This window comes from Acanthisitta chloris, unplaced genomic scaffold (assembly GCF_000695815.1).
Source record: "Acanthisitta chloris isolate BGI_N310 unplaced genomic scaffold, ASM69581v1 scaffold32973, whole genome shotgun sequence".
NCBI lineage: Eukaryota > Metazoa > Chordata > Aves > Passeriformes > Acanthisittidae > Acanthisitta > Acanthisitta chloris.
In genome coordinates, this window is record NW_008666018.1 from 12472 (window position 1) to 27036 (window position 14565).

A 14565-nucleotide genomic window follows, 5' to 3' on the forward strand; every position below is an offset into this window, starting at 1 on the left:
ACACTATTTGATTTTGTAAACGATAATTCGCTGCAAATTGGTGAGACTTCATGGATACAGGACCTGCCCAGTAATGACAATGAGCTAGAAAGACTTCTGAAACCAAATGAGCACGTGCTAGTAAACTGGCCTGTGGGAGAAAGAAAGACAGAAAAGCATCTGGTGAAAGTCGTGTACATGAGTGGTAAGTGCAGTTCCAGAGTATTTGTCTGACATGAAATCCAGTTGTAAGGTATTGTAATCCAGCTGTCTGTGCTTTTGGCCTTGGTTTTGGGGTTTTTTCCCTCACTTCAGATGACCCCCAAGAGCTGGTGGAAATGATGCAAAAGATATTACGAGCAGATGAAATTACCAAGATACAAGTGCTTGGAAAAGGCAAGAGGAAGAGGATAGAAATGATATTCTCAGAAAGTGAGGACAGTGACCTGGATAAAGAACAGGTGAGTTTCTGTCTTTATGTGCCTGACATTGTTAGGCCCATAAAGAAATAAAATAGTCTGTAACTATTGACTCTTCACAATATAATACACAAAACATGGATAGTACAGGCAGGAATAGAGGAATTCTGCACATGGTACCTCAGCACCATGACCTGTCAGAGTCATTTATTAGGCCAATAGATTTTGTCCTTTGCTGTTTAAAGAGTGTTATTCAAGACTTGGATGCTCTATAGCTCCATTACATTTCCTCCCACAAGACAGAAATCTGACCAGTGAATAAAAAAGGGAAGGCACCAGGTTTTCTGAGCTGTGCCTTGTCCTGAGATCTGATGAAATATAGGGAAGAAAAACATAAAACTTAACAAAAAGTTACAAACCTGTGTTTTAAAACTACTAACCATGAATGTCAAGTGCACAGTGAATAGAAGTTTATGGTATACTATGAGATACTGTAATAAAAGGCTTCAGAGGAACACAAAGGCACTATTATGCACTTGTTTACAGGGGAAGATGATGAAACATATAAAAAGAAAGAAATCATTGCAGGCATCTGCTCCTGCCAACATCCTGAGTCATCTTGAAACATCTTTAATTAACAAACAGGTAAACATCCCTCTTCAGCCATTTAAATGTATTGAGAAAAAGCAAAGTGAAATGTATTCGTTGAGCAGGGCATAAGATTTTTGTTTTAGTGAAGTTAGCAGTACTAAAAGCCTTGGAAAATTAGTGATGGAGAACAGAGGCAAAGATACATAACAGTTACATATTACACTGACCTTTCCTTTTTCATTTTTATAGGAATAGTAATAGCTATGTTCAGTAACAACTTCCATTAAAATGCACTGAATCTGTTTATACCATTTCTTTATACCAGAGAATGTTTAGATGTAGCCACATATTTTAATGTTAGTTTCAATGTTTTTATTGTATATGGTTGTTGCTCTAGATAGCATGTTGTTTTGGGATTCTTTTTTTTTCAGAGAGAACCATATCCAGGGAACAACTTTCTGTACAGTGAAAGTAGCAGTGATGATGAGGAGCCTTTATTTCAACTGTCCAAGGTAGAACTGTGTGCCAAAATCAAAAGCCTCAAGAGGAAGCTGACAGACACCATGAGAGAAAACTGCCGCCTCAGGCAATCCCTGGTGATGCTTCAAGGTAAAGTCAGGAGTATTTTGATGAAGAGGAAAGCCTGAAGGTCAGGAAAAGCTGATTTATAAGAGGCCATTTGGATGGCAATTATGGATGCTTAAGCACCTGACACATTCAAGGCCTGCTGGTAGCATCAAAGTCTTTGATACATGGCAACATTTAATTCCAGCAGCACTTACTGTCTTGCTCAGAGGCCATGCAGTCATCGAGTTAGGTGTGGAAAAATCTGTCTAAATCCTGTCAGTTGTTCCCAAGAGAACCTTTCTGAATGCTGTGTACAGCCACTGGCTAAGCTCAAACCCTCCACTGACCAATCCAACTGGAGCTGCAGTGACAGGACAAGGAGCAATGGGTACAAATTGAAGGAGGGGAAATTTTAGATATTAGAAAAATACTTTTCCGGTGAGGGTGGTGAGACACTGTCCCAGGTTGCCCAGGGAGGCTGTGGCTGCCCCAACCCTGGCAGTGTTCACAGCCAGGTTGGATGAGCCTTGAGCAACCTGCTCTGGTGGGAGGTGTCCCTGCCCAGGGTAGAGGGTTAGGACTAGATGATCTCTAAGGTCCATTCCAACCCCTAAAATTTTATGATTCTATTCTAGAAACTGAAGCCAGGTCTTCGTGGGTGGGGACAGCAGAATGACAGGAGAGCATTTGAGTGAACAGAAAAAATGTATGTGGAAGCATCTTTGCTGACTACTTTGAGTATTTCACATTATGACGGGAAGCTAATTGCAAAAAAAAAACCAAACACGTGTATGTAATTAGAGTCTGAAATCTTCTATTACTATTTTACCCCTCCCCTTTCATCTGCTCTCAGTGTTGCCCCAGGCAGTCACTCATTTCGAGGAACTGATAGGGATGGCTGAAGCACTGCTCAAAGGGGGAGTGACATCGTCTATGCCCACTCTGCACCCACATGCTGTTTGGAAGGCTCCTCACAATCCCTCAGCAGACTCCTATGCAGCTGTGCACAGCAACTCCAGCTCACCAGTAACATTGAATGTGGAAGATGAGGAGCAACAGGCTGAAAAACAGGTCAGTTAAAAGACAATCTCAAGCATAAAACTGAAAGCTTTGTACAGTACAAACTTTACTGTTACAGTATAACAAATATAACAAATAAGCATCTGTAAAAATCATTCTGTCATCCTGCTGGTGATGATGTGACTAATGAGCTCCTTTTGTGCAGAAGGTTCTTTCTATGAAAGCAGTTAGGTCCCTAGTCTGCCCCACTTTCATCCTCTGCACTCTCAAAGTGGCTTTGAATTCAGTGGCCTTGCACATCTGTGGCTAAGGGCAGAATGTGGATGCATGAAGAAAATACCAAGAGCCAGGGATAACTTCCAGCCTAAAGGTTTGGATGTCAAGGGGAGTGGTAGTGTTTCAGAGATGATCGAAGGAAAATATCAGCAGTCTGTTTAAACCGTTGATTTGTATGTGGAGACAGATGTGTTTCTGCTCCTGTCCCAGACACTTTCCAGCAGTTAAGTAGAAATACATGGATACAGAGTAAGTAAGTTCTCCTATTCTCTGTAATTATAACAGAACATAATTGAGAAATATGAGGCACAGTCTGTACATGGAAAAAATAAAGATGCAACCAAAAGAATAATTTTAGCTTCTTTACTCACAATTTACATAAACATTCTTATGCACTGAGTCATGCTAATCCAGGCAAATCATCCTCGGGTGTTGTCATGGGGTGCTAAAACAAAGAAGTCTATTAAGAAGTCTGTTAAGAGATTGAGATTCAAATTAGATGTTAGGACAAATGTTTTCCTTGTTAGGGTGTTCAAGCACTGGAATAGGGAATTGCCCAGGGAGGTAGTGGAGTCACCATCCCTGGAGGTGTTTCAGAGGTGTCTGGATCTGGCACTGGAGGATCTGGTTGAGGGTTGAGGGGTTCCAGCAGTGACAGGTTAATGGTTGGACTCGATGATCTTAAAGGTCTCCTCTAACCTTGATGATTCTATGATTCTCTGTTTCTAGGAATTATTAAGCTATGATATTTTGACTGAATATTGCAGTACACAAAATTTGACCTAACATCTCCAAAGAAATGAGAAGACCTAATTTTTCTAAGCATTTTGCCTTGCTTAATAAAGGTAGCTCAAAACTGCCTATTAGGAGAGTTCAAATTCTTAGGCTGTAGCACTGCTGTGTGTAGACGTCACTCTCAAAGTCCAGGACCAGATGTCACAGCTCTTAGGGCATGTCTGCAGGAATATTAGCTTGGGCACAGTGCCATGCTACAGAGGCTGTAGAGAAACCATGCCAGAACTGAAGCACAGCCAGCCTGCATGGAGTGCAAGCAGAAGGATTTCAATATGTCTGAGCATGTCCTGTCCCCACTCCTGAGTAATAAGGATGATCTGGTGCAGGGTTTGCTAGGATGGATGTGATCCTTAATCTGCCCCACACTTGCTTCTGACAAAGAATCAAGCTGTGTGTACAGTTCCTCACACAGGGTGGTATGCAAGTTTGGTGTTGATCTCAAGCACACAGTTTGAAACTGTGGTTTAAAATAGAAAATTAAAGATATATTGCAGCAGCAATCCTATGTGATATTCCTAGAAAACTGCAATTCTTATACCTCTGCTCAATTTTGTCTTCCAGTTCAAGATCGAAAAGTGGCAGATTGCACTTTGCAACAAGAGCAAACCTCAGAAATTTATAAATGACTTGATGCAAGCACTTTATACACATGAATACATGGCTACACACAGCCTGACAGGTGCAAAGTCCTCCTCTTCAAAGGACAAAGCGGCAAAACCAGCCATGAATCAGAATGAAGTCCAGGAAATCATAGGTGATGACTTGTTAACATTACTCCAGGTGGCACTGACTTCCAGAGGGCTCTCTCTGAGGGAGGGGCTGTAACACTTAACAGCTGGTCTATGTTCTTTTTCAAACCATCTGTTGCAAATACTACCAATGAAATGCTAAGGAGTATTTCTATTGTGTGAGTTTTGTGGGGTATGTTTAAGTGCCTACTCGAGCACGGTGATATTATCACTGTTTTTAGCCTTTGAAAGGTTAATCTACAACAGGCAAACTTGGAGCATGATGACAACAGATAAGGGAAGGCAAAAAGAGGACACGCTTGGATCCAATTGAAAATGATGCTTGCTGTGTTCTGAAGTTAGTGAATGTTATGAGTTCTGACATTTTAAATAGAGCTAGAGGCGAAATGAGACAATAAGTACAGAAGACAGGAACAGTGATCAGAGAAGCAAACAAAATTTGTTCTATGCTGGGGTTTCAGGCAGAAAATATTTGGTGCATAGGACAGAGAATAATTTCAGGTGGAAGTAGCAGCTTTAAAGAAAACAGTGTTTTGTGAGCACTTGAACCTGATTTCTACTGGATTCACACCTACAGCTTCATACTCAAACAACATAGCTAAAATTCCTGTACTATAATCCCTCCCCCATTGCTATTCCCTTGGACTTCCCCAGTTTTCTCAGTTCCCTTCCCAGCTTAGCTCCACTTCCTGTACATTGGTCCGGTTTTGTTGAAGTTGGCCAGCGATTTCAAAAGTTATCAGTTGCAAAACCAGTTCTGTTGAAGTTGGCCAGTGATTTCAAAAGTTATCAGTTGCAAAACCTTCTTTTCTTTAAACCTGGCTACAGGAAAAGGCCCAAAGTCAAGAGAGAGAAAGGGAAAGACTGTGTAAGATGGTGAAAATATCTTCAGAGGCAGCAAGACAAGACAATTTCAGGATGACGTATGAGGAAAATGAAAAAGATTTTACGGGATGAGAATGGTTGGACTCAAAGGTCTTGATGGTCTTTTCTAACCTAAGTGATTTCACGATTCTAAATGCTCCTAGTGACTTTTCTAAAGATGGATTCTGGGGAAGGCTCTAGGCAAAAGTGAAAAGGGAAGCAGAAAAGATAATCAGGACATGGAATACAGCATGCTGAGGAGAATTCACCTAGAGAGAAATCAAAGAAAATCTGTTAAGGTAGAAGAGAACACTCTGGAATTCAAGCAGAAATGTGACAACATATCACAAGAGAAAGAGGAAAACTAGAAGGCAGCCTGGGAGTTCTAGGACTGTAGAAAATGAGTTAGTAGATCCAATTATTTAAAGAAGATGGAAACTGTAGGAGTTCAAAATAAAATTAAATGAAAGGGCAAGGAAATCAAGGGGAGGGAAGATGATGGAGAAGAGAGGAACAGGAATAGCATCCTTCATCTTGAGTCCTGTTAGTATTACCTTCAATAAATTCAGCCAAGCAAGACAGAAGGGAAATTTTTAGCAAAAGAGGTATCATCTGCAAATGAAAATTAATGGGGAAAAAAAGTACTATTCAGAGGCAGGAGGACTGACAAGGATAGGAAAAGGACTCTGACCAAGAACTGAACAAAGGGACAGAGGGTTACCAAATGCAAATCACTCACTGCAGGAAGCTCTTGTGGCCCTGGAGTTCCCTTTGAGTCTGCCAAGAGTAGGCACAGCAATATGGAAGGCACAGAGAAAGCAAGAGCTGGCATGTGCAAAATCCGTGAAGGAGTTTGTACAGGCACTGAAGTAACTAAAGCTGAAGCTGAAGTAGCTGGAAATTTAATAGATGCAAGAAATGTATTTTAGATCTCCCATCTCTTGTTTCCCTGATTTGGAGGCCTCATGTATATATCTCCTCTTTATTTTGCAGGAATCACCAAACAGTTGTTTCCAAACACAGATGATGCTTTAATTAGGCGAATGATGGGACAGAAACTGAACAATTGCACCAAGAAGCCAATTTTAAGCAAAGATCTTAACTCAGGTGCTTTTCAGAAACATAGCTTTTGGTAAGTGTTAAAAAAAAAAGTAGCCTACCATGTGTAATTTCATATATTACTCCGTATAAAAAAATTCTAAAAGCAATCTTAAAACTGCCATGAAGATATATATTCATATATGCATTACCAAGTAGGTAATTGATTCTAGACAAGCAGGACATGACTATTAAATACATGCATAGAATACAGAAGTAAACACTTGGAGTTGCTTTGCTCAGTGTGTCCATTTTAGATTTGGCATTATTTGCTTTTTTTACTATTCTCTGGCACTCCAGAGACTAGTCTGGATTCATTTTCATGTCACTTGTTGTGCCCCAATTAACCCACAAGTGAAGATAATCACAGCTCCTTTGTACCTACTGATAAAAGTACTGTAGGAGAGGAGAGTACTTTAGGGACTGGAGCACCTCAGTGATGAGGAAAGGCTGAGGGAGTTGGGGCTGTTCAGTCTTGAGAAGAGATGACTGAGAGGAACCTCATTAATGGATTCAAGTCCATGAACTGAAGTGCCAAGAGGATGATCAGACTCTGCGCAGTGGGGGAAACCAATAAAACAAGAGGAAACAGCAAAAACTGATTGCCCAGGAAGTTCCATCTGAATATGAGGAAGAACTTCTTTCCTGCAGTCACTGAGCACTGAACCCAGAGAGGTCGTGGATTCTCCTCACTGCAGATATTCCAGAACCATCTGGACACAACCCTGAGCCATGAGCTCTGGGCTGGCCCTGCTGGAGTTGGGAGGTTGGACCAGATGACCCTTCGTGGTCCCTTCCAACCTAACTGATTCTGTGAGAGCTAAATTAGTAATCTGTTACTACCAGAAGAGTCTAAACCATTGGGACAGAGGAATTGTTAATTAACCTCCTTATTTATTACAGCCATTCTTACCTTGTGAACAAAACAAAAATTGGGGAACTCATCCTTATTGTCAGTGTACTCAGCCATTTGCACAGTACTATTCCTGCATATACCAAATGTACATACCACAGAATGGCTGAGGTTGGGAGGGACCACTGTAGGTTGGCTAGTCCAACCCTTGCTGCTCAAAGCAGGATCACCTAGGCCAGGATGCTCAGTCATGTACAGTTTGGTTGAGTATCTCCAAAGATGGAGACTCCACCACCTCTCTGGACACCCTGTGCCAGTGCTCGGTCACACTCGCAGTTTCCTGATGTTCAGACAGGACCTCCTGTGCTTCCATTTCTGCCCATTGTCTCTGGTTCTGCCACTGGGCACCACTGAGAAGAGGTTCCATCTTCTTTACACTCTCCCATGCCCTGTGCCAGTGCTCGGTCACACTCGCAGTTTCCTGATGTTCAGACAGGACCTCCTGTGCTTCCATTTCTGCCCATTGTCTCTGGTTCTGCCACTGGGCACCACTGAGAAGAGGTTCCATCTTCTTTACACTCTCCCATGAGACATTCATGCACGTAGATAAGATCTGCTTGAACCTACTTGAAATCATAGAATCATCAAGGTTGGAGGAGACCTCTAAGATCATTGAGTCCAACCATTAACCTGTCACTGCTGGAACCACTAAACCCTAAACCAGATCCTCCAGTGCCACATCCAGATGCCTCTTAAACACCTCCAGGGATGGTGACTGCACCACCTCCCTGGGCAATATCGCAGTGCCTCAACACCCTCACAGGGAAAACATTTCAACCAACAAGCTGTAGATGAACAGTCCCAGCTCTCACAGCCTCTCCTCAGGAACAGGATAAGAGATGAACAAGGTACAGGGCAAGAGATTAAAATCAGGGAGACAGGGAAAACAAACTTGTCCCTTCTTACACTTTGCATATGAACTAACAATTTACTTCCTTCTGGTTCAGTTATCTCACACATGTTTTGCAAAACCATATTAGCAACTGTAAGACACTTCATAATGAAAAGAACCCCAACAACAAAAACTCAAGAACAGCAAACAAAACCACCCCAGGACATTTGACTATGTCACAACAAAATTGTTTGAAAAGCAGCAGTGCTTTGTTTAACTACAATTCCTCTCTAATCCACCTGGTAGTACTCCATGGACCAGTAGTGGTCTATGAATTACTACCTGAGAAACACACTGAGAATATCTGTTGAAAGAATCCACATCCACAGGTTTTCCCCTTTGGAAACAAAAAACAAATGAACCAGCCTGGCTCAAATATAGTTTACTATACTTTTCTCCTTGAGATGAGAAGACTTTGTATAACAAAGATCCACTGTGTTTGCAACATACAGTGTGCAATGATTCACTGTAGTATTTTTCCTTGTCCTTGACACAGACAGGAAAAAAACCAGCACAGAAACACACGCTTTGCCTTCTTTGAAAGTATTAAATATTTTCAATTTAAAAGCTTTATCTTAATCAGCTGGATCCATAAATTTTACTAATTCCTGATTCTTCTTGTGTACACAGTATTCCTGAAGCCTTGGCAGGAGGATCCTGAGCTAGTATTGTAACAATTCTGGGTTGGTTTTTAATCCTGCCTATAGACCTTTCAGTTTAAACTTGATACTTTCAAAATGTCTTTCTGTCTGTTACTGCTCAGTGCTTATGTAAAATCAGCCCAACATTCACTGAAACCAATGCAGATATTGCCTGCATAGTCTCTCTGGCTTATTAGAATGCAGTTATAATGGATTCATTTTACATCTATTATGGATTTCCTCACTGTAAAAGCATTTCAGCAACGTGTAAGTAATCAAGATAACAGTGGCGATTCCTTTAACCCAGATGACACATACTCTCTGTGAGAAAACTAAGAGCTCATAATCTCTCTGTTGCTCCTTCAGTTCACTTCCCAGCAATGAAGCACAGAGAGGGGTCAAGAGAAAATTCTGTTTGTGCAGTGCCTTTAGTAACAGCTTGTACACACAAGTTACTAACTTCTAAAACTGGTGATACTGCAGTTTTCATCTCCTCCCTTACTGCTGCTTCTTCCTTGCCCACCTCCTCCATCTTTCCTCAGAATACATTTATGATTCACACAAAGGAATCTGGAGTCAAATCCAACAAAACAGACAAGTCACCATCTCAGATCCGTAAGGCTGAGGTGAAACAAGGAAAAGGGGAATGTATCAACGAAGAAAACTATTTAACTCACTAATAAACAAACTCTGTGTCTTGGAAACTAAGAGCAGAAATTCAGATTAGATGTTAGGAAATTTTTTTCCCTGTTAGGGTGTTCAGGCACTGGAATATTGCCCAGGGAGGTGGTGGAGTCACCATCCCTGGAAGTGTCTGGATTTGGTGCTGGAGGATCTGGTTTAGGGTTTAGTGGTTCCAGCAGTGACAGGTTAATGGTTGGACTTGATGATCTTAGAGGTCTCCTCCAACCTTGATGATTCTATGGTTCTAACAGTAGCAATTGCACATGAAATGTTAATCCCTCAGTTATAAATTGTCTCCACAGTGGTTCAACAGCTGCTTCTCAGGGCATCATCTCTTCGGCTGTTCCTCCCAGTACACAAGACCAGCAGGATGATGATTCACCAGCTGCTAATGCACAACTACAGCAAAGTGACAGCTGCCTGACTCCCTCACCTCCCAGCCCAGAAGGTCAGCAGGAGTGTCTCAAGCCCAGTTCTTCTAAGGTGGAGTCTCAGCTCACCAGCAGCTCACCAGCACCCTCTCCCAACCAGGGCTGCAGACAGGATCTCAGGAATTCAGACAAGGAATAACAGAAGGTATTTCATACCCGTTCACATTCTCGACAGACAATAAGAAGTAGTGTAAAATAAAAAAGAAATCATATACAGATGGTACTAGATATATGGTACTGTTCAACAAAGGACAGAGACAAAAGCCTGAGAACTTTGTTTCTCAAATAAATTAAAATCCCACAGTCTAGAAAGAAAAAAAAAGGCATATTAATATCTTTGGATTTAAGATATTATTAGATATATGCATGTTATGCAGTAATTAAAAAATATAAACCTGTTCTGAAGAATACGAGTAGAGTTCCCCTTAGTTAGAAGAAAACATTATATAAAGTAATACCAAAAGAATATATATGAGGAACCTTAATCCCTTTGCTTTCACCTTGGCAGCTGAGGGAAAACTGCTTAACTGATCAGAGGAAGCTATTGCATATTAATGCCAAAAAAAAAAAAAAAAGATATGGTGGTATGAAAAGAGAATAGAAAAACCTCCTAGTGAAAGGAAGACTGTGGCCAGCACAGGGCTAGAAGGCATAGGGCTAGAAAGCACAGGGCCATGTGAGCAGAGAAGAAATAAAATAGATATTTAAGGATGCTATTAATGTGGGAAGAAGAAAACATTCATAGGGCAATGAAAATGCAACTCTCAAGGCATCCACAGCAAAGAAACAGCTCATTTTTAACCTCTGAAAGTTGGAAAGGCAGAGGAAGAAGCCAAATTCCCTTCTAGCTCAGGGAAGAGGCCTCCAGGATAGCCTGTTTGGTTGTGGAGGCTGTGGCTTCCTTTACAAGGCTTCTGCTGGTTTGGCAGCTCTCAATCTCTTCTATATCCTGAACATCAGGTCCATAGGATAGAGCTGCCTGATCCCTCCAGTTGGGAAATGGAGGACACTTCATTAGAAGCAACTAGCCAAGGGCAGAGTTGCCAACTTCTACTCCCTGTGTTTTGATTTTGGGGTGCTTCCACTGGCACAGAGAGAGGGTGGACAGGCAGTGCATTCCTCGTGGGACTGGGACCAGAAAAATCTCAGTAACTGGGCAGTTTCTGTTGAGATCTGACACCACTTGTCCCAGCTGGCAGTCACACACCCCTTATAATTGCCAGAGGAGGAGGAGGAGGCAAGATACATTTTTTTTTCCCTTGCTGACTGATTTCAGGTTTACAGTGTACTGATAGCATAGGAAGGAGAGAACACTTGGATTATAGCTTTCCTGTTTGTGTGTACTTCTCCCAGAACAGAGAGTACTAATAGCTGAGTCTATTTCAAACATGACAAGCAAGACAAACTAAGGAATCAAGATGAAAACAGGAAAACAACATTCAGGAGATCTGAGTTACAGAAATAAATTAGAAATAATATCAGGGTGAACACCAAGAAAAAAATCTGAAGATAAGGTGATTAGCCAAATGTCTCTAAAGGGAAGTGCTGCAAATCTAACTGTTCTAGAACAATGCACTAATCAAACACACTGTGGAGAAGACTTTTATGTCAGCTGGGGTGCAAATTAAGTGATTTGCTATCCTTTTTCATCTCCCATGTCTAACAATTCCTTGTAGGTAGGATCAGGTTGAAAGCAGGTATGAAATATGTTAGTTCTATCTCAAGTTATTAACTATCATCTAGAAAGTGTAACAGAAGTATGTTGGCTATTATGTACATTTTGTATATGTAATTGTATGTACAGCATATATAAGAATGTATATAGTTAATCATATTTTTGAAGTGACTTTCTATCAAATAAAATGAAACAATACTAAGTCTTAGTTCTGTTTTGTTGTCCTTACTGTCTTCTGGGCATTTTCTTACATCAGCCTCTGACATACGCAGTTGGGGTTTTTCTCTCACTTGCTTTTTTCTTTCTCTTGTTCTTTAACAACTGTTCTGAAGCAGCTTCTGTAAAGCTTAGCATTTTCAGCTGGGGCAGTAGGTGGCTCACCTTACAAGGGCTCTCTAACCTTAAAGTAGTCACAGCTGATATTGCACAGCTGCAGCTGTTCTGCTGTTTGGGAGGTGCTGGAGCACTTGGGCAGGTACACAGAGCCAAACATGAGCAGCTGCTCTACCACTCACTGGTGCAGCACTGCAGATAGAATCATAGACCATCTAGGTTGGAGGAGACCTCTAAGATCATCAAGTCCAACCATTAACCTGTCACTACTGGAACCCCTAAACCCTAAACCAGATCCTCCAGCACCAGATCCAGATGCCTCTTCAACACTTCCAGGGATGGTGACTGCACCACCTCCCTGGGCAATATTCCAGTGCCTGAACACCCTCACAGGGAAAAGAAAAGTTTTCCTAACATCTAATCTGATTCTCCCCCTGTCACAGCACTGAGCTGGGACCTCCCCAGTGCCCAGTGCAGGGGGATGACACTGCCCTAGTGCTGCTGCCACACTCTGCTGAGCCAGGACAAGGTGCCCTTGGCCTCCTTGGCCACCTGTGCACACTGTTGGCTCCCACTGAGCCACTGTCACCAGCACTGCCAAATCCCTTTCTGTCAACCAACTCTATCACTGTAGTTTGTGCTCTCCTATTCCGCTGACTTGGTAAATTGTCAAAGGAAAACCAGTGGGACTGCCAGCTCACCACAAAGAGTAAAGGAGGACTTTGATGACAGGGTGGAGGATCTGCTCCTTAGCATGGGCCAGGGAGAGAGGTGGGTGTTCTGGATAAAGGGATGTATGCATAAAGAAGCAGGAGAGCAATAGCAGATAAATAGCATGAATCATGGGCATAGGGGTCTGAGTGATGTTTCCTCAATTCTGACAGTGAGGGGAAATGAGGAGAAGGGCAGAAATAAGACAGATCAATAATTGTTTGCATAGGTGGTGCTAGTGACAAGGATTTGAGTTGTATTACCATGGGATACTGCTTGCAGATCACAGTCTGCTTGGGAGAGATGAGATCCACCTTACCAAGCAGGGCAAAGCTATTTTTACCTGCAGGATCACTGACTGCATAAGAAGGGTTTAAATTAAGAATTAAAGGAGAGGGAGAGAATAACCAGCAGCCCTGTGACGGATTGATGGACACAGAGAAAAACAAAGGGCGTGGGGTGATGTGACAGGAGCAGAACACAAAATCAACAAGATGGGGCTTAACACTGCTCACCTTCAGCTCTTTTATGTAAGCAAGGAAATGTCTGCAAGACACCATAATGTGTAATCCCCCAATCCCTTTCTAGGCAGGTGCAGAGTGGCCCTGCTGGAGTAGGGAGGCTGGACCAGATGACCCATTGTAGTCCCTTCCAGCCTAACTGATTCTGTGATTCTGTGACAGGATAGGAAAACAAGCAGAGGAAGTTGCCCTTTATGTAAAAGAGCAGTTGGAGTGCATGGAGCAATACCTGGGGATGGACAAGGAACCAAATCAGAGTTCATGGGGGAGGATTAAAGAGAGGACAGGTAAAGGTGGCATTATAGTAGGTGTCTGCTACAGGCTGCCTGACCAGGAGGAACAAGTGGATGAGGTAGACAGATAGGACCAGCTTCATGTTTGCAGGCCCTGGTCCCCATGGGGGAGATCAGCCATTCAGATATTTGCAGGAGGGACAATACAGCAGGGCATAAGCAACCAGGAGGTGCCTGGAGTGCACTGAGAGACTAGGAGGAGACACAGCTGGGACAGGTGACCCAACCTGACCAAAGGGATATTCCACACCATAGGACATCATGTTCAGTATATAAAGTGGGAGGAAGAAGGAGGAAGGGGGGACATCTGGAGTGATGGTGGTTGTCTTCCCAAGTAACCATGATGTGTGATGGGACCCTGCTGACCTGGAGATGGCTAAACACCTCCTGCCCATGGGAAGTGTTTTGCTTTCCTTGTGTGTGCAGCTTTTGCTTTCCCTATTAAACTGCCTTTATCTCAACCCATGAGGTTTTCTAGCTTTCACCGTTCTGATTCTTTCCTCCATCCCACTGGTGGGGGAGTGAGTGAGGGGCTGCATGGGGCTTGGCTGCTGCCTGGGGTTAAACCACAACACATGGGGAAATCATGTTTACCAACTCGATAAGGTTCTATGACAAACTGATTGCCGATGAGGAGAGTAATGGGCATTGTGCATCTGGACTTCTGGACTGGTATCTGGACTTGGCACTGCCTCCCATAAAACCTTCCCAAAGATGAGGATTCTGGGCTGGGTACACGCACCGACTGACACTGCCTGGCTGAGCACAGCACGCGCTGAGAGGCAGCGGCAGATGCAGCCGGAGAGGAACGTGCTGCCCTGGGAGCACATGTGCTGCTCGGGGAGGTGGTGGATTCACATCCCTGGAGGTTTTCAAGCTGAGACTGGATGTGGCACTTAGTGCCATGGTCTGGTGACCACGGTAGGGTTGGACTTGATGATCTTGGATGTCTCTTCCAACCAGGTTGATTCTATGATTCTATGATGCGATTCTCGGGGATGTCCAGCGCAGCGCCAGGAGCTGGGGGACCTGATCCTTCCATCTCCCCACACTCCTCGATCCTGGAGCCGCCTGAGCTCGGCTCTGGCTCCTGGCGCGGACACTCCCCACGCT

The 14565-nt window shown here is 43.0% G+C and overlaps 1 protein-coding gene across 1 annotated transcript; it reads left to right on the forward strand.

Annotated features, from left to right (window-relative positions):
- Positions 1-320: 320 nt before the first annotated feature.
- BEND6 (BEN domain containing 6) lies at positions 321-10058 on the forward strand. Its single transcript, XM_009071955.1, has 6 exons — positions 321-440; positions 1421-1598; positions 2410-2627; positions 4209-4401; positions 6254-6392; positions 9791-10058. The coding sequence occupies exons 1-6, from the start codon at positions 321-323 to the stop codon at positions 10056-10058; spliced, it is 1116 nt and encodes a 371-aa protein (XP_009070203.1).
- The last annotated feature ends 4507 nt before the right edge of the window (positions 10059-14565 follow it).